Here is an 18258-nt window from a genome sequence, read left to right as displayed (position 1 = left end):
TGGACCTTCCAGTGTCCTTTTAAAATCTTTCCAAAACATTTAGATTTTGAGTTTATTAATAGATCAGTATAATCTCTTGCCATTCTCATTTGGTTCATGTTTTCAGCAACCACCTCTGATGGTACGTCTCTGCCTGACCTCTCCCCACCCTGCTCTCTGCCTCCCATTTCCAAACATCTTTCCAGCACTTCCTGTTAGATGTCCCACTGCCATCCCAAAATGATTAACCTCCAAACCCAAGCTTCTTATCTTTCCTCCTCATCTTTCTTCTCTACCACTGTTGACAGCTCCCTCATCCTTCCTTTTCACAGACTCACAACTTTTGTGTAATCTTTGTGTAATGCTCTTCTCCTCCTGTCTCTGCATGTCTTTCTCACCACTTTCATGAATCTCTTCATTAATTTCTTGCCCTTTGCCCATTATTTGCAAATTTTTTATCCATGCCTTCAAGACTGCATAATTTCATCCCTGTTTACAAGTTTGAACTCCCTTCCTTCTCCTCTCCCCTCACTCTTTACACTTCTCCCGGCCTTCATGCTGTATTGCTTTTTTGTGTCCTGCATCCTTGGCTTCACTCCTTCCATTCTTCTGCTCCTTATGAGTGGAACAATGTCTCACTTCTTGTCTGCCAATCCCTCTTTTATATCCCTCCTTAAAGCTGACCTGGGAATAATTGCTTTTTTTTCCTCACTAATTATTTTTCCTCTTTCCCTTCCCTGAACTGCAGCCTTTTGTTTTGGTTGGACTTTCTCATCTGTGGTAAACACAAGCTTTTTGGGACAGGGAATATATTTTATGTTGTTTTGTAAACAGTAGTATGAATTGACTGTGCTATATAAATAATCTGTACTATCATGATAGTAGGAGTAAGGCCCTCTAGATTCTGTTCTGTTGAGGTCTTCCTCTCTAAGGGTATTGTTTTCAAAGTACTGAAGTCTCACTGAAAGCAAACAGGACTAGGGTCCTTTGAAAATTTTATGAATGTGAAGATGATGATTAAGAAAAGCTTACAGTATTAACTTTGTAAAGTCTGAATTATAGTATGTTATTTTGTGTATTCTCATCACGTACATTTGGGTGGTTGCTGTATTAATGTAGACTGGAAATTTGTCTCCTTTTTAAGAGGCCTAATTAAATGCTTGTATAATTTTGAATTAACTCTACTAACTTAATGTTAATTACTGAAACAAAGGATGCAGTGTTGTGAACCAGGATCACCAGCAGAAGACATGCCAGATCATTAGGGATGTTGTTCAGGAAATGTGTTTCCTGCCTTATCTTTCTTATGTTCATTATATATTTAGGAAAAAATGCTGGCAGCAAATCTGTTGAGATCAGTGGAATTACTTCAGCTAAATGGTTAACCTAGATAGGAGTTTGTGTAATGGTGCTTTTTGCCCTTTAATAGTTAAGCATTTCAGCCTATAACCATACGAAATAAAGTTTAATTGGAGACTAAAAAACATTCTGTTTTTCATGTGCGTTTGCCTACACAGACATAAAGTTAGGATTTTGTGCAAATGACATTCATGTTCACAAGTTTAGTAGTTAGACATCAAGTTGATTTTCATGCTCAAGGATGACCCCTGTGGGCAAACTTACTTTTTTGCATATGGAAGATTGCAGATGTGGAGGCTGTATGTGAAAACTTGCTTCCCAGAATTTCAGGGTCAGGACTAATCTTTCTGCTAAATCTCTAGGATATTTTCCAAAAAATACTTTTAATTGTTTGGATTAAGTTGCGTTTTTGTAATCCTGCAATTTAGTGTAAGGGAGAAGAGGGAATATGTATTTTTTGACAATTATTGCTGTCAGTGAATTTTAACTAAAAGCTAATTAAAATTTGACAGTTTGTAAAGCACCAGAGCTTTAATTCAAACAAATCATAACCAGAAATTCACCGGTTACACTAAAATACTGGTAGGCAGTATTGTCTAGCAGGCAGGTTACTGGACTGGAAGCTGAGGGATCTGGGTTTTAGTTCCAGCGCTGCCCCTAAATTGCTGTATTACCTGTGTCAGGTCACTTCACCTCTCTGACTTCCTTTATCCCCTCCCATCCTTTGTCTGTCATGCCTGTTCAGACTGGAAACTCTTAAAGGTAGGGACCGTCTCCACACTGTGCTAGTACGGTGCCTATCACAGTGCCTCTTGGCACTAACTTAATACAGATAATATTCTTCTATGTTGATTGAAAATGAGGGGGGGAATCAGTTTAGTTTTCATCAATTTTTCTGTTCGTTTATTGCATTTCATCCAGTTTTTCTAGCCCGTGTAACTTTTTTCTTTTGCATTAACACAATGCTGAAGTGTTTCATGATAGATGATTTCATATTTACATTTTTATAGCGTTAATGTAACTATTTGTGCTATTGGTGTATGTAAAAATAAATATTCCCCATCCCCTGTCTTTTCAAAGAACCTAAGATAGTCCGTCACTACCTGACATTTATTGACATCGTGTTCTTAATGAGTGAATTGTAACCATGCATCCTTAGGAGTGAGTCCGTTTTCTAAGGGTATGCCTCATTCTTTCAGTAAGATATGTTGCAATCTCAACTCAGGGATCTGACACTAAAAAATTCAGTTCTGTGTTAAAAAAAAAAAAAAGAGAGAAAAATGCCAATAAAAATTATTAATCTTAATGTTTTGAGAGAAACTTACAAAATCCAGAAAATTCTGATAAAAAGACCGCTAACTCTGTTCTTACCATCATATATGGTTCCTAATTTTTCACGTTGCTTAAGCACTGAGGGCAATGTGCTCCAAAAGACTTTAGATACAATAGCATGAGATAATTTACATGGAAGTTTCCTGGCTTTTGTAGATTTAGTCAGACCATTTTAACTAGGATTTTTGTGTGTGTGTGGACTGCATTATGTTTAGTGGTTCTTCCTTTAAATAGATTTTCTGTGATCATTCCTGATTGCGTGTCTATAAATAACTTTGCCAAATGGCAATCTTACTTCCTGGTAAAACCAACATTAAATGTTACCTGTATGGCATTGCCACCCTTACTTCTGCGCTGCTGCTGGCGGGGCACTGCCTTCAGAGCTGGGCACCCAATTAACAGGCGCTATTCAGTTGCCCAGCTCTGAAGGCTGTAAGGATGGCAAAACCACAATCCCCTCTAAAATAACCTGGTGACCCTGCTGCAACCCGCTTTTGGGTCAGGACCCCCAATTTGAGAAACTTTGGTCTCCTCCATGAAATTGGCATAGTATAGGGTAAAAGCACACAAGACCAGATTTCATGGGGGGACCCCAGATTTCATGGTCCGTGATAAGTTTTTCATGGCTAGGAATTTGGTAGGGCCCTAGTTATTTTGTTTTATGAGTATCCCTGATATTAACAGCTTTCTTTCCTAATGAGAACTTTTTCATGTGCTGGCTTTGTACTTACATGAAAGTGCTATTGTTTTCTGTCAGCTTTAACGATGTAAACATTTATTTTATTTATGAAAAACATTATCTGTTTTTTCAGTTGTATTTCACATTGTTCCGAACTTTTCCACCTTCTAAAAATGAGCTTAAAAACAACAGCATGTTTTTACATCTACTTCCTGTCGATAATTGCTCTCATAGTATGCATAACATAGGCCAACCCATTGGAACTGAGTGACTCAAATATCCCATTCCCTCTCCCTTCATTGTGGCAAACACACATCTAATTACGGAGAGAGATTGCAGCAGGCTAACTTATATGAGATCCAGAAACACTACCTTTTTATTGTGATCTCTTCTTAAATTTCAGTGAACACTTGAACCAACTTCACTTACACCAACTTCCACCAAGGAGTAAAGTGACAGTGCATTAAAACAGCTGTATTAGTGTGCTAAATTGCCTCACTGGCACCTGAACTCTAGTGAAAGTCAATTTCTCAACAAATATCAAGTATTCTAAATGCATACAGTGTTCTAAATATTTTTCTCTAGTAATGGACAAGTTTTTTTTTTAAAGTAATGAAACTTGTGATTAATTGTTTTTTTATTTTACATTTCAAAATAAAATCTCTTAAATCAGCATAAGTTATAAGTAGATATATTAATTGAGGGGGAGAGGCACTCTAGGTGGTTTAGTGTATTTGTACACTAGCCTTTTAATCTCTGAATGATCAGGAATGGCTAGTAATTTTAAGTGCTTCAATTTTGGGGGTATTCAACTTCTGAGGCACTGTAAAGTGACTGATTTTCAGAGGATGGATGTTCAGCACTTTGACAACTAGACCCTCTAAGGGGTGTCAAATTGGGCACCCAGTAATGGAGGCACTCACAATCATGTGTCACTTTTGAAAGCTTCAATCTGAAACATGTGTCCCCCAAATAAATCAAGTTTGAGTCTCTTCCTACTTCCTTTTTGCAAACAAAATCACCATACAATTTGGATTGATAGACAGCTTCCACTTAGGAAGGCTACTTTGGCGGCAAAACTTTTAAAACCAGCTCTGTGTTTACTGAGTAGGGATGGGCTGGGCAAAGAGAGAGTAAAATGCTAGCCTGGCTATGTTTGAAGAGTTGGTGGTGGTTATGGCTCCTCCGCACTTCCATTTTTCAAGGCTTTTTTTTTTTACAGTTTTCCTTTTTTTGATTGATGGCTATTAGTTCGGATGGTCAGGAATGGTGTCCCTAGCCTCTATTTGCCAGAAGCTGGGAATGGGCAACAGGGGATGAATCACTTGATGATTACCCGTTCTGTTCATTACCTCTGGGACACCTGGCACTGTCCGAAGACAGGATATTGGGCTCGATGGACCTGTGGTCTGACCCAGTATGGCCATTTTCATGTTCTTCCTGCTTACTACACCAGTCCAATTGTGATCATTTCAGCAGTGCTTTGCTTGGACTCCTGGCTTTCACTAAAAAAAAGCTGCAAAAAATTGGAGCTGTCTTTTCTGTCAGCAGTCTCTTGGCTGATTTTGAATTTTGCTGATTTCTAATTGTATATGAGAGTATTTGTATAATGAATTTCTGATTTTAGTTCAGAGACTTACTGGCATCGTAGCTAATTGGATGCCCAGGCATACCATTCTCCCACCTTACTGAAGCTTAGCTTGTGCTAAGAACATTAACACAGTAAGGTGTATAGAATTTTATATTGAATTTGGCAAAGGCATGCAGAACAAATTTGGAATGTTGAGTGTGTATAGTTTTAATATAAGATAAAGATAGAAATGCAGGGTGTAAGTGGTACAAATGTTTATGCATAAACTGATAGTTACCAGAATTCTCCCGCCCCCCCCCCCCAATAACACCCCTTGAGGCAAAAAAAAAAAAAAAAAAAAATAAAGCTGATGTTATGTAGAAAAATGTCTGTACTGAAAAACAGCTTTGTGTAAACTTGGAAGCTTGTCTTTCTCACCAACAGAAGTTGGCCAATAAAATATACTACCTTACCCCCCATGTGTCTCTAATATTCAATATTAGTTTAATGTACTTTATAAAAACAGGCTAAAACCTACATTACTACAGTGTACTGAACTATAGTGAGCTTACTTTTAGTTGTTGTTTTTACCATATTCTTTTATTTGTTATGCATGTTGCTTTTCTATTAAATTGTTTACTCTAAAATAAAACATTTTTACAGTAGTTAAACTAAAACCAGCTAGCTAAGATCATATGTAGTCTGTTATTTGGTTAAAAGAGAGATGTAATTAAGGAAAAAACGGCCTTGGTAAAAGCATCAAAGTCTAGAAGTCTTTAAAGCAGACACAACATTTGGCACTCGTTAGGATGAAATGGCCTAAAATTATCAAAGGAAATTAAAGTTCTTCTTCGAGTGATTGCTCATATCCATTCCAGTTAGGTGTACGCGCCGCGCGTGCACATTCGTCGGAAAACTTTTACCCTAGCAACTCGGTGGGCCGGCAGGTCGCCCCCTAGAGTGGCGCCATCATGGCGCTTGATATATATCCCTGCCGGCCCACCCGCTCCTCAGTTCCTTCTTACCGCCCGTGTCGGTCGTTGGAACAGTGGAGCGCGGCTTAGCTGACCTCCACTTCCCTAGCTACTCGTATTTCTCGTATATAGTTACGCAGTTATAACCCTTTTATTTATATATTTGTATAGTTATACGTTTTCTTTGCTAACATGGTTAGTTTAGTTAGCGGGGTTCGGGAAGTAGCCCCTTCCATGAACCCGGTCCCGGAGCCCATGCGGGCTCACCGGTTTTTCGAATGGGCCGGCGTGCCAGAAGCCGCGGCCGAAGGGAGATCCACACGACTCCTGTTTCAAGTGCCTCAGGGAATCACACTTGACAGCTAAGTGCCCCATTTGCAAGGCTTTTAAGCCGAGAACAAAACGGTGTGGGATTTTCACTTACCCCTCCACCTGGGGCGCCGAGCGATGATCAAGCGGCGGGCAGTAGCGCCTCCTTGGCACCGGACCCCGCCGATACTACCAAGGCCTTTCGGCACCGGCCGTCGCCGGCACCGATATCGGCTCGGCACCGCTCCCTTCTTCCGAGGTCGAGAGAGCCTACGATTCCTGCTGGTGCCTGATGGCTCCCCGGCACGCGCCGTGGTTGAGACCCCCTGCTCCTGCTGCTTCCGTGCCATCTGCATCGCAGCCAGGGAGCTCGTCTAAGTTGGATTACCTGGCACCGACACCTGCAGAGGCACCGATGACGTCGACACCGTCGTTTCCAGTCCCCCAGGGCCACGGAATCCGGTGCCTGGCAGCTCCCCGGCACGCGCCGTGGTAGAGCTTACTGCTCCTGCTGCTTCCGTGCCAACGGCACCGCAGCCAGAGAGCTCATCTAAGACGGATCACCCGGCACCGATGACGTCGGCACCGTCGATCCCGGTCCCACGAGGGCCGTGGAATCCGGTGCCTGACGGCTCCCCGGCACGCGCCGTGGTTGAGCTCCTGCTCCTGCTGCTTCCGTGCCAGCGGCACTGCAGCCAGTGAGCCCGTCTAGGTCGGATCGCCCGGCACCAACACCTGCTGAGGCATCGACGACGTCGGCACCGTCGATCCCGGTCCCGTAAGGGCCGTAGAATCCGGTGCCTGACGGCTCCCCGGCACGCGCCGTGGTTGAGCTACTGCTCCTGCTGCTTCCGTGCCAGCGGCACTGCAGCCAGTGAGCCCGTCTAGGTCGGATCGCCCGGCACCGACACCTGCTGAGGCATCGACGACGTCGGCACCGTCAATCCCGGTCCCGTAAGGGCCGTAGAATCCGGTGCCTGACGGCTCCCCGGCACGCGCCGTGGTTGAGCTACTGCTCCTGCTGCTTCCGTGCCAGCAGCACCGCAGCCAGAGAGCTCGTCTGAGTCAGATCGCCCGGCACCGACGCCTGCTGCGGCACCGATGACGTCGGCACCGCCGATCCCGGTCCTACGAGGGCCGTTAGGATCCGGTGCCTGACGGCTCCCCGGCACGCGCCGTGGTTGAGTTATTGCTCATGCTGCTTCCGTGCCAACGGCACCGCAGCCAGAGGGCGCCTCTGAGTCGGATCGCCCGGCACCGACGTCTGCTGCGGCACCGATGACGTCGGCACCGTCGGTCCCGGTCACACGAGGGCCGTTAGGATCCAGGGCCTGAGGGCTCCCCGGCACGCGCCGTGGTTGAGAGCCCTGCTCCTGCTTCCGTGCAACCTGCATCGCAGCCAGAGGGCTAGTCTCGGTCGGATTGCCCAGCACCGACGCCTCTGAGGCACCGACAATGTCGGCACCGTCGATTCCGGTCCCACAAGGGCTATCGAATCCGGTGCCTGACGGCTCCCCGGCACGCGCCGTGGTTGAGCTTATTGCTCCTGCTGCTTCCGTGCCGACGGCACCGCAGCCAGCCAGCTTATCTAACTCGGATCGCCCGGCACCGAACCTCGGTACCGTCAACCCCGGTCCCACAAGGGCCGTCGAATCCGATGCCTGACAGCTCCCCACTATGCGCTGTGGTTGAGCCTGCTGTTCCCTCCACGCCGGAGACGTTACCGACGGCGAGGAATTTCATTGCCATGACAGAGTCGATGCTGCCTGATACAGTCTCTTCAGGTGACCGTCCTCTGTCAGCACAGCAGAGCGGCACCGTTCATGATTACGGTCCCGCAGGCACTCCAGGTTCTGTCGACACGCCCGGCACCATCGGCAGTCCCGATGCTGTTTCCTCATCGGTACTGGTCACACTCGCTGCACCGCCCGGTATTCCGTTCGCCGACCCGCGGTCGGCACCGTTCCGACCCCCGGCGCCGCGGCGGATACCTTGACTCCTGTAGTCTCTCCCCGAGCCTCGAGATCTCGGTTGACCTCCCGGCACCGTTCTGGTTGCGGGTCTGGATCTCGTTCCAGGGACCGGTACGCCTCCCGGTGCCGGTCCCCGGTGCCGAGTTGGGCAAGGTCCGAGTGAGTCAGAGACTCTGCCTGTGCCTTCTTTAGTACCTCCGTGGCAGTCCGCACACGCATCTGTGTCATTCCATATGCGCAGATTCTATGCTCAGAACCATGATCCTGACATGATGGCCAGCGGGCGCCCGCCCCAATGCCGAAAGAGGCTTGGCGCATGGGCTTGCTTGGCCGCCAGGGTACTCTGCAGAGGCCCTACAGTTCTAGGTAGCAAAGCAACAAGCCTTGCTTAGCTGCAATACTTATAGCACCGGGGTGAAGGAGTTTTTCCTTCAGACCTCCCGCCAGGAGTCCGCTGCCGTCTCGGAGGACAGAGGAAAGGAGGTTCCCGGAGCGTCCCTCCAGGCCTCGTTGGACGCAGCAGACACTGCGGCCAGGACTCTGGCCTTGGGCGTCGCCATGAGGTGCATGGCTTCAGGTTTCAAACCTCCGACGGGAGCTGCAGTTTGCCATTCAGGATTTACCCCTTGTTGGTAAAGGCCTCGTCGTGGCAGGGACAGCCCCAGGCTGCGAAGCCTGGTGGCCAATGGGCTCCTAATGCGCTCTCTAAGCATGCATACGCCGGCGATTAAACGCAGGCCTTTCTGGCCCCAGCCGCCATACTCTGTGCCTAGCCAGAGGCAGAACTTTGGCTAACGGCAAGGCCAAGGTGGTCGCGGACGAACGTCAGGCCCCCTAAAGAGCCAAGGTCAAGGTCCCTCGTAATTACCACTGGGACCGGAGACGAACCTTCCAAGGTGTACCTGGGGACAGTGTATCACCTTTAATTTGCTCCAGCCCTGTCCCCCTTCGGCGGGCGAAAGGGGCGAGGGGTTTTACTCCCGTTATGCCCTAGTCCCCCACGCGGGCACAGGTCAGACCTTCCTGGTCCTGCACGGACTCAACCGGTTTAGAATGAGGTTGAAGTTCTGCATGGTATCCCTGGGAACCATTATTCCATCCTTACCTCCTGGGGGCTACTATGCCGCCCTGGATATGAGGGACGCGTACTTTCGTGACGCCATCTTCCCTCCGCACAGGAGGTACCTCCGCTTTATAGCCAACGGTCACTCTCCTGGCTTACGGCCATAGTCGCCGCCTACCATCGATTCGCTTATCCGAGGAGACTCTGAGACACAAACCGCTCAGTGCGTGGACATCGTCACGGTCTTCTTCACAGGCCAAGGCCTGATGGTTCCTATAGAGCAATCCACTCTGGTTCCCACGCAGAGGTTGGGCTTCCAAGGGGCTATCCTGGTCTCCTACCCAGCTGGAGCCTGCTTATCACACCTGCGGTTTTAGGCGATGGCAACAATCATAGGAGGTCGAAGGGCTTTCCCAACGACCTCGACTTGTTCTTGTCTCAGTCTCCTGGGTCCATGGTTGCCCGCAAGTTTGTATCCAAACACGCCACGTTCCGCCTCCGTCCTCGCCAAGTCCGGCCCACCTCGGCGTACCGCCCGGACAGGGAGCCAATGGTCATGGTGGTCACCGTTCCCTCGAACACCATAGACTCCCTAGAGTGGTGGCTACCTCCCTCCCTGATGTGGGCAGGGATGCGGTTTCATCCGCCCCAGCCCTGACTGCCCGGACGACGGACGCGTCATCTCTCTGCTCGAGTGCTCATGGTCACCCCCGGGCTTAAGGCCTTTGGTCTTCTTGGGAGCTGGCATTCCACATCAATGCCCCAAAAATGAGAGTAGTCCGCCTGGCGTGCCAGGGGTTCCGGCGGCAGCGGCGAGGCCGTTGTATCTCGGTGTTTACGGCCAACACAACGGCCATGTGCTTCATGAGTATCCGGGGAGGGACATTGCCCCCCCCCCTTTTTTGTCAGGAGGCCATCCATTTCCGGGTCTTTTGCATGGCCCATTCGATGGAGCTGGCGACGTCCTTTCTCCCAGGCGTTCGGAACGTCTTAACGCTTTGCCTCAGCAAGTCTTTCTGGTCTTACGAGCGATCACTCTGCCCCATGTGAGGCGTTCGGCTTTCCGGAAGTTGAGATGTTTCCTCACACAGACCTGTTCGCTCACTGCGAGAGCAGGAAATGTCAGATGTTCTGCTCCTTCCGAGGTCTCTCCGCAGGATCGATCTTGGACGCATTCCTGATGCCGTGGAGAGGCCAATTGCATTATGCCTTCCCACTGTTCCCACTGGTCCGCTAGGTCCTGCTCAAACTCCGCAGGGGCAGAGCGTGCATCGTCATGATCACTCCAGAGTGGTCCAGGCAGCGCTGATTTACCATGTTGCTCGGCCTGTCAGTAACAGACCTATTACCCTTCCACCCCACCCAGACCTCATCACTCAGGGCGACAACGGGCTTTGTCGCTCGGTCCTGCAGCTGGTTTACCTCACGGTGTGGCTGCTGCGTACCTGAGTCGGGGTGACGGGCAGCCTTCCACCTGGTCAACGGTCAGGGCCAGGTGGAAGTGTTTCTTCTACGGCTGCAATACGCTCGATCTTGCTCCTGCTGAGGTCTCGATCCCCTCTATTTGGCCTGCCTCTGGCCTTCAGCGGCAGGGCCTGACGGTATCATTGCTGAGGATACACTTAGCAGCCTCTCTACCTCCCAGCAGGCTAAGGTGGCCGTTCCCTGTTCTCACGATCTATGGGTTCGAGGTCCCTCAAGGGCTTGGAGCGCTCGCACCCTCGGGTGCACCGCCCAGCCCCGACCTGGGAGCTCAGCCTCGTTTTAACCAGACTTATGTCTCCCTCAGTTGAGCCGTTCACGACTGGCCCTCTGCTATGCCTGTCCTGCACGACAACTTTCCTCGTAGCTGTTACGTCTCCTCCCTAAGGGGTTTCGGCCTTTCATGTTACCCACAGCTCAACGCAATGGGCATAACCATTGCACTCCTTGGGCATCTGTGGAGGGCTCGCATTTATATTGTGCTGACAGACCCATCTCCTAAGGTGCCCCGGCTCTGTCGCAGTAGCGGGCCAAAGGAAGGGCTTGCTTGTTTTCCTCTCAGAGGATCTCATCTTGGGTGATGGCGGACATCCCCACTTGTTATGATTTGGCTCATATTTCACCAAGCCACATCACCATGCATTCTACCAGGGCTCAGGCTTCGTCTGCCGCCTTGCTGGCTCGGGTACCTACCCACGAGATCTGTCGCGAAGCTCCATTGGTCCTCGGTCCATACCTTTGCTTCGCAGTATGCCCTGGTTCAACAGTCAAGAGAGGCTGTGGCCTCTGACTCGGCAGTTTTCATTCTGCCGCATTTCACTCCGACCCCACCGCCTACGTAAGGCTTGGGATTCACCTAACTGGAATGGATATGAGCAATCACTCGAAGAAGAAAAGACGGTTACTCACCTTTGTAACTGTTGTTCTTCGAGATGTGTTGCTCATATCCATTCCACACCCGCCCTCCTTCCCCACTGTCGGAGTAGCCGGCAAGAAGGAACTGAGGAGCGGGTGGGCCGGCAGGGATATATATCAAGCGCCATGATGGCGCCACTCTAGGGGGCGACCTGCCGGCCCACCGAGTTGCTAGGGTAAAAGTTTTCCGACGAATGTGCACGCGCGGCGCGTACACCTAACTGGAATGGATATGAGCAACACATCTCGAAGAACAACAGTTACAAAGGTGAGTAACCGTCTTTTCTTAAAATATTTGTCTAAAGAAACTGTTATTAAATAGAGTTTTTGGTAGACTTGTGGTTATTGTTTTGGTGGTTGTGAATAGTGTTTTATTTTTGTTTTTGCCCCTACTATTTCTTTCCTTTAAGGACTGTAAGAATAGAAAACATTTGTACATTTACTCAACAGTTTCAGTAAAATCTTCAGTAAATGCTCTCTAGTAGCTTTCTGTTTTATTCTGAATGTGTTTTTTTCCCCTTAAATAAATTGCAATCATTAAGTTGCTGCAGTCATTAATACAACTAGTATTTTCAAACTAACATTTTGGGCCCGAACTCCCCTCCAATGTATGGTGTGAGGATGAAAGGAATGAAAATTCCAATGTACTGACCCTAAACTGTTAGAGGGAGAAGAGTGGCGTCAACATGACTTTCTCTTCCTGCACCCATATTCCTTTCCCATGGAAGACCCTCAGTCCTCCTGGCATGTCAGGGTGGAAGCAGACTGAGTGAGTGGATATACATTCCAACAAAATTAATTCATTTTCTGTTACATATTTTGTATCTTGCTCAGAGATGAAGAGGCACAGGGTCTGTATAGTCAAGGAACTGATGGCAGCATGGCTCTTAAGTGAGCTCTGCTATGGGGGAGGGCTCATACAACAACATAGAAGGGCTGCCCATCTGTGCAGATACCCTGCAATTAGCAGAGTTTCCCAGTCCTTTCCCATGGATTTTTCTGCACAATGAGAGATCAGGTCCTATATTGGCATAGAGAACAATGACAAATTAGATTTTCAGAAATGAAGTGTCTTTTGTACCAGTTGATTTCCAGAATACAATACACAGTATATGTAGTCAGCTCATTCCTCGAAGGATTCCTTGTTTTTTTTAAAGACACTTCTCGTACATATAAACCTTGTTTGTAATGGCACCTTGTGTCTCATAGTGAGGGTAGGCAGGGCTTACTCAGGAGCTGCAACCATTGTGATTCTTTAGCAGGAGTGCGGGATCAGACTACTTAATCCATATTCCTGCACTGCCAGATGTAACTGATTTTATTTCTCCTTTTATAAAGTTGCTAATCAAATTATCAAATTTTACATGCATTTATATTCCTTGACTTTTTCACAGACATGTTACTTGACCTCAGTGACCTTCTTCAGGTATTGTATCTGTTATTGTTTAACTCTTTTTTGTTAAAATATTAAACTTTAAAAATGAATACAAGCAAAGAACTACGAATGTGTGCTATTTAGGAAACCTTAATGATCTGTTTCTTTAAAGATTCTGGGAAGGGAAATCATAGGGCTTGTAAATCAGAGTAATTATTCACTGAAATTAAAGATCAGGTGCTTGGGTTTTTTTACCCTCACAAATAACAAATCAGCAGTTTAGTTTAATCTTTCCTCAATGATCACAAAGTCACTGCAGTGGCACAAGGTCAGATTTCATACATTTTTAAAACAGCTGGTAAAGACAGTAATAGCTTTTGTTAAGTAATACTGTATAAATGGATCTGTAAAATACTGTGATATTTTTGTAAAATCTATTTTGAGTTGTATGTACTTAAAGCACTTGTGGATATAGAGCTATAAATGAATGTGTGTATTTATATGTACACATTCTCATTCTCTCTCTCCTCATATCATAAACATCTATTTTACGTACAGTACAAGTAGGATGGTATAGTTTATTTTTGTCCTTGCAGTTGTCTTTGTAAATGGCACCCCTCTAAAGGTGATGGAATGACAATAATCTAATCTTCTAATCTGCTGCAAACTTTGAATGGGTTATGTGTTCTTAGTTATAACGAGAGAGAGTCAGTGAGAGTGAGTGTGCACGTGCGCGCTGGGGTTGGGGAGTGGGAGGTTTATTATTTCCTTTCAAACCTACAGGGCTAATGATTTCTTATATAGATTACTACTAAATAGAAAGGGCAGTAAGATGATGAAACATGGAACAAATTGTAGTGTATCTGCAAAAGATGCAGCAAATACAACAGGGTTGGCTTTCTAATGGCAGTAGAGCAGATTTGTTTCCAGATTTTTTCTATATAATCTAATGAGAAAAAGGAGGAAGAAGGGACATTTGAGGACTTCAAGCCATTCATTGGGGAAGATGAAGGTACAGATGATCCAGAAACAACTTTTAGGGTTGAGGATAAAAGTCATTTTTGGGAAAAAGATGTGTAAGTTAGTACCTTGAACTTGTAACTACAACAGAATGGATTTATAGGAGTAGGAATATACTGCCAACCACCAGGATGGTGATGGTGATTGTGAAATGTTCAGGGAGATTAGAGAGGCTATGAAAATAGAAAACTCAGTAATAATGGGGGGTTTCAACTATCCCGGTATTGACTGAGTACGTCACCTCAGGATGAGATGCAGAGTTAAAGTTTCATAAATGACTGCTTCTTAGAGCAGCTAGTCCTGGGACCCACAAGGGGAGAAGCAATTCTTTATTTAGTCCTAAATGGTACACAGGATGTAGTCCAAGAGGTGAATATAACTGAATCGCTCGGTTGTAACGACCATGCTATAAATAAAAGTATCATCCTTGTGGGTGGGTGGGGGGAATACCAAAATAGTCCACCACAGTGGCATTAAACTAAAGAGATGTGAACTACACAAAAATGAGGAAGCTAGTTGAACGGAAATGAAAAGGTATGGTCACAAAACTGAAATGCCTGCAGGTTGCAAGGAAACTTTTAAAAAGCACCACAATAGAGGCTCAATTTAAATGTATACCCCAAATTAAAAAACATAGTAAGGGAACCAAAAAAGTGCTACTAGGGCTAAACAAGTAAGTAAAAAAAGCAGTTAGAGGCAAAAGGGCATCCTTAAATTGGAAGTTAAATCTCAACGGAGAAAAATAGAAGAGAGCATACAATCTGGCAAGTGAAGTGTAGAATTAGACAGGCCAAAAAAGAATCTGAAGAGCAACTAGCCAAAGACTCAAAAGCTAACAGCAAAAAATGTAAGTACATCAGAAGCAGGAAGCCTGCCAAACAAGCAGTGGGGCCACTGGATGATCACGGTGCTAAAGGAGCACTCAAGGAAGATATGGCCATTGCGGAGAAGCAAAATGAATTATATGCATCAGTCTTCACTGCAGAAGATGTGAGGGAGGTTCCCACATCTGAGCCATTCTTTTTAGATAACAAATCTGAGGAACTGTCCCAGATTGAGATTTCAATAGAGGTTTTGGAACACTTTTTAATTTATCAGTTTAAGTCACCAGGAGTTCTGAAGGAATTCAAATATGAAATTGCAGAACTACTAACTGTGGTATGTAACCTATCACTTAAATCCGGTTCTGTACCAGATGACTGGAGGATAGCTAACGTGGCATGTATTTTTAAAAAAGCTCAAGGGGTGATCCTGGCAATTACAGGCCAGTAAGTCTAATTTCAGTACCAGGCAAATTGATTGAAACTATAGTAAAGAACAGAATTATCAGTCATAGAGGTGAACATGATTTGTTGGGGGAGAGTCAACACTGCTTTTGTAAAGGGAAATCATAACTCATCAATCTGTTAGAATTCTTTGAGGGGACCAACAAATGTGTACTTGGACTTTCGAAAAGCCTTTGACAAGGTCCCTCGCCAAAGGCTCTTAAGTAAGCAGTCATGGAATAAGAGGGAAGGTCCTCCCATGGATCATTAACTGGTTAAAAGTAGGGTGGTCACTCGCAGCTACTGCTTGCAATTAACGCAAAACAAATTAAATAGATTTTAAAAAGTTACAATTAATCGCCATTTTAATACTGTTAATAATAGAATACCAATTTAAATTTATTATAAATATATTTTGATGTTTTTCTACATTTTCATATATATATTGATTTTAATTACAACACAGATTACAAAGTATACAGCACTCACTTTATATTATTTTTTATTACAGATATTTGCACTTTAAAAAGATAAACAAAAGTAATAGTATTTTTCAGTTCACCTCATACAAGTCCACTCAGCCCTACTTCTTGTTCAGCCAGTTGCTTAGACAAACAGGTTTTTCATTTACGGGTGATAATGCTGCTTGCTTCTTATTTACAATGTCACCGGAAAGTGAGAAGAGTCGTTCGCATGGCACCCGCAGAGCCGGCATTGCAAGGTATTTATGTGCCAGATATGCTAAAAATTTGTATGCCCTTCATGCTCTGACTGATAGGCTCTAAAGGTTTACATTGTCTTGTTTGAGTGCAGTTAAAAAACCTTCTACATTTGTAAGTTGCACTTTGATGATAAAGATATTGCACTACAGTACAATGCTACGTAGTACAGTATAAGGTGAATTGAAAAATATTTCTTTTCTTTTTTACAGTAAAAATATTTGTAATAAAATAATGTAAGGTGAGCGCTGTACACTTCGTATTCTGTGTTGTAACTGAAATCAATATATCTGAAAATGTAGAAAGACACCCCAAAATATTTATAATACATTTCAATTGATATTCTGTTATTAACACTGTGATTAAAACTGAGTAATCATGACTGTTTTTTTAATCTCATGATTAATTGCAATTATTTTTTAAGTCATTGGCAGCCCTAGTTAAAAGACAGGAAACAAAGGGTAGGAATAAATGGTCCTTTTTCAGAATGGAGAGAGGTAAATTGTGGTGTCCCCCAGGGATATGTACTGAGACCAGTGCTATTAAACATATTCATAAATGATCTAGAAAAAGGGGTAAACAGTGAGGTGGCAAAGTTTGCAGATGCTACAAAATTACTCAAAATAGTTTAAGTCCAAAGCTGACTGTGAACAGTTAGCAAGGGATCTCACAAAACTGGGTGATTGGCAACAAAATGGCAGATGAAATTCAATGTTGATAAATGCAAAGTAATGCACATTGGAAATCATAATCCCAACCATACATACAACATGATTGCATCTAAATTAGCTGTTACCATTCAAGAAAGAGAGCTTGGAGCCATTGTGGATAGTTCACTGAAAACATCTGTTCAATGTGCTGCAGCAATCAAAAAAAGCTAAGAGAATGTTAGGACCCATTAGGAAAGGATAGATGATAAGATAGAAAGTATCATAATGCTACTATATAAATCCATCGTGCACCCATACCATGAACACTGTGTGCAGTACTGGCTGCCCCATCTCAAAAAAGGTGTATAAGAATTGGAAAAAGTACAGAGAAGGGCAACAAAAATGATTAGGGGTATGGAATAGCTTTCATATGAAGAGAGATTAAAAAGACTGGGACTTTTCAGCTTGGAAAAGAGACAACTGAGGGCGGAATATCAGAGTGGGCTATAAAACCATGAATGGTTGAAGAAAGTGAATAGAGAAGTGTTGTTTACCCCCTTCACACAATAAGAACCTGGGGTCACCCAATGAAATTAATAGGCAACAGATTTAAAAGAAACATAAGGAAGTACTTCACACAGCATACAGTCTGTCTGTAGAATTTGTTGCCACGGGATATTGTGAAGGCTAAGACTATAATGGGGTTCAAAAAAGAATTAAATATGTTCTTGGAAGATAGGTCCATCTGTAGCTATTAGCCAGGATGGTCAGGGATGCAACTTCATGTTCTGGATGTCCCTAGCCTCTGATTGCCAGAAGCTGGGAGTGGATGACAGAGGTGGATCACTTGATGATTGCCTGTTCTGTTCATTCCCTCTGAAGCACATGCCATTGGCTACGGTCGGAACACAGTTTACTGGGCTAGATGGACCATTGGTCTGAGCCAGTATGGCCATTCTTATGTTGATTTCTAATGTCTACCAACTTCTAGGTTCCCTGTGTTTAGCTGAAACAACAAATCTGTTACACAAAAGTATATACTACTAATTGATTCCTCTCCTGTTTTGATTATTTTTTTAACTTATTTTTTAAAAATTAAACATTTTTGACTCGGGTCATACTACTTACTGGATTAAAATAAAATCAACCAGTGTATGAAAAAATTCCTTGGTTGGTGCAGAAGAATGTGCTGAAGCTAAGAGCCTGTTCTCACTGTCACAGAAGTCAACGTCAAAACTCTCATTGACCTCCCAAAAGGCAGGTTGACGCCCCACATTTCCAAGTAAATAGAAGCTGTCTTCACAGCCTATCTGAGATCAGCCTCTTTAGTGCAAAATTGATAAAACTGTACCCAGGGAAAAAAGGGAAATTAATGTACTTTGCCATGGCTTTGAAGTTTTTTCCTTTCAAAGGATACCTTTGTTAAAATTCCCAAGTATTGAGACAGTGATGACATTAAAGTATGAGAATTTCATTTATTACATTCCCAAGGCAGAAAGTGTCAACCTGTGTAGTTAAGCCATTTTTTAGATTGTATAAACTGATCTTGTAAAAAAGATAAAAGCAGCAAAGAGCCCTATGATACCTTATAGAC

The 18258-nt window shown here is 44.8% G+C and overlaps 1 protein-coding gene across 1 annotated transcript in view; it reads left to right on the top strand.

The window, feature by feature from the left end:
• Positions 1-18258, top strand: part of BRF1 (BRF1 RNA polymerase III transcription initiation factor subunit) — a 268924-nt gene that overhangs the window by 80078 nt on the left and 170588 nt on the right. The window contains exon 4 of the mRNA XM_050952602.1: positions 13030-13061. Within this exon, the coding sequence (XP_050808559.1) occupies positions 13030-13061 (32 nt within the window). The remainder of the gene's footprint in view (positions 1-13029; positions 13062-18258) is intronic.

This window comes from Gopherus flavomarginatus, chromosome 5 (assembly GCF_025201925.1).
Source record: "Gopherus flavomarginatus isolate rGopFla2 chromosome 5, rGopFla2.mat.asm, whole genome shotgun sequence".
Lineage (NCBI taxonomy): Eukaryota > Metazoa > Chordata > Testudines > Testudinidae > Gopherus > Gopherus flavomarginatus.
Note: the sequence above shows the minus strand (reverse complement) of the source record. Positions and strands in the feature narration are given on the sequence as shown.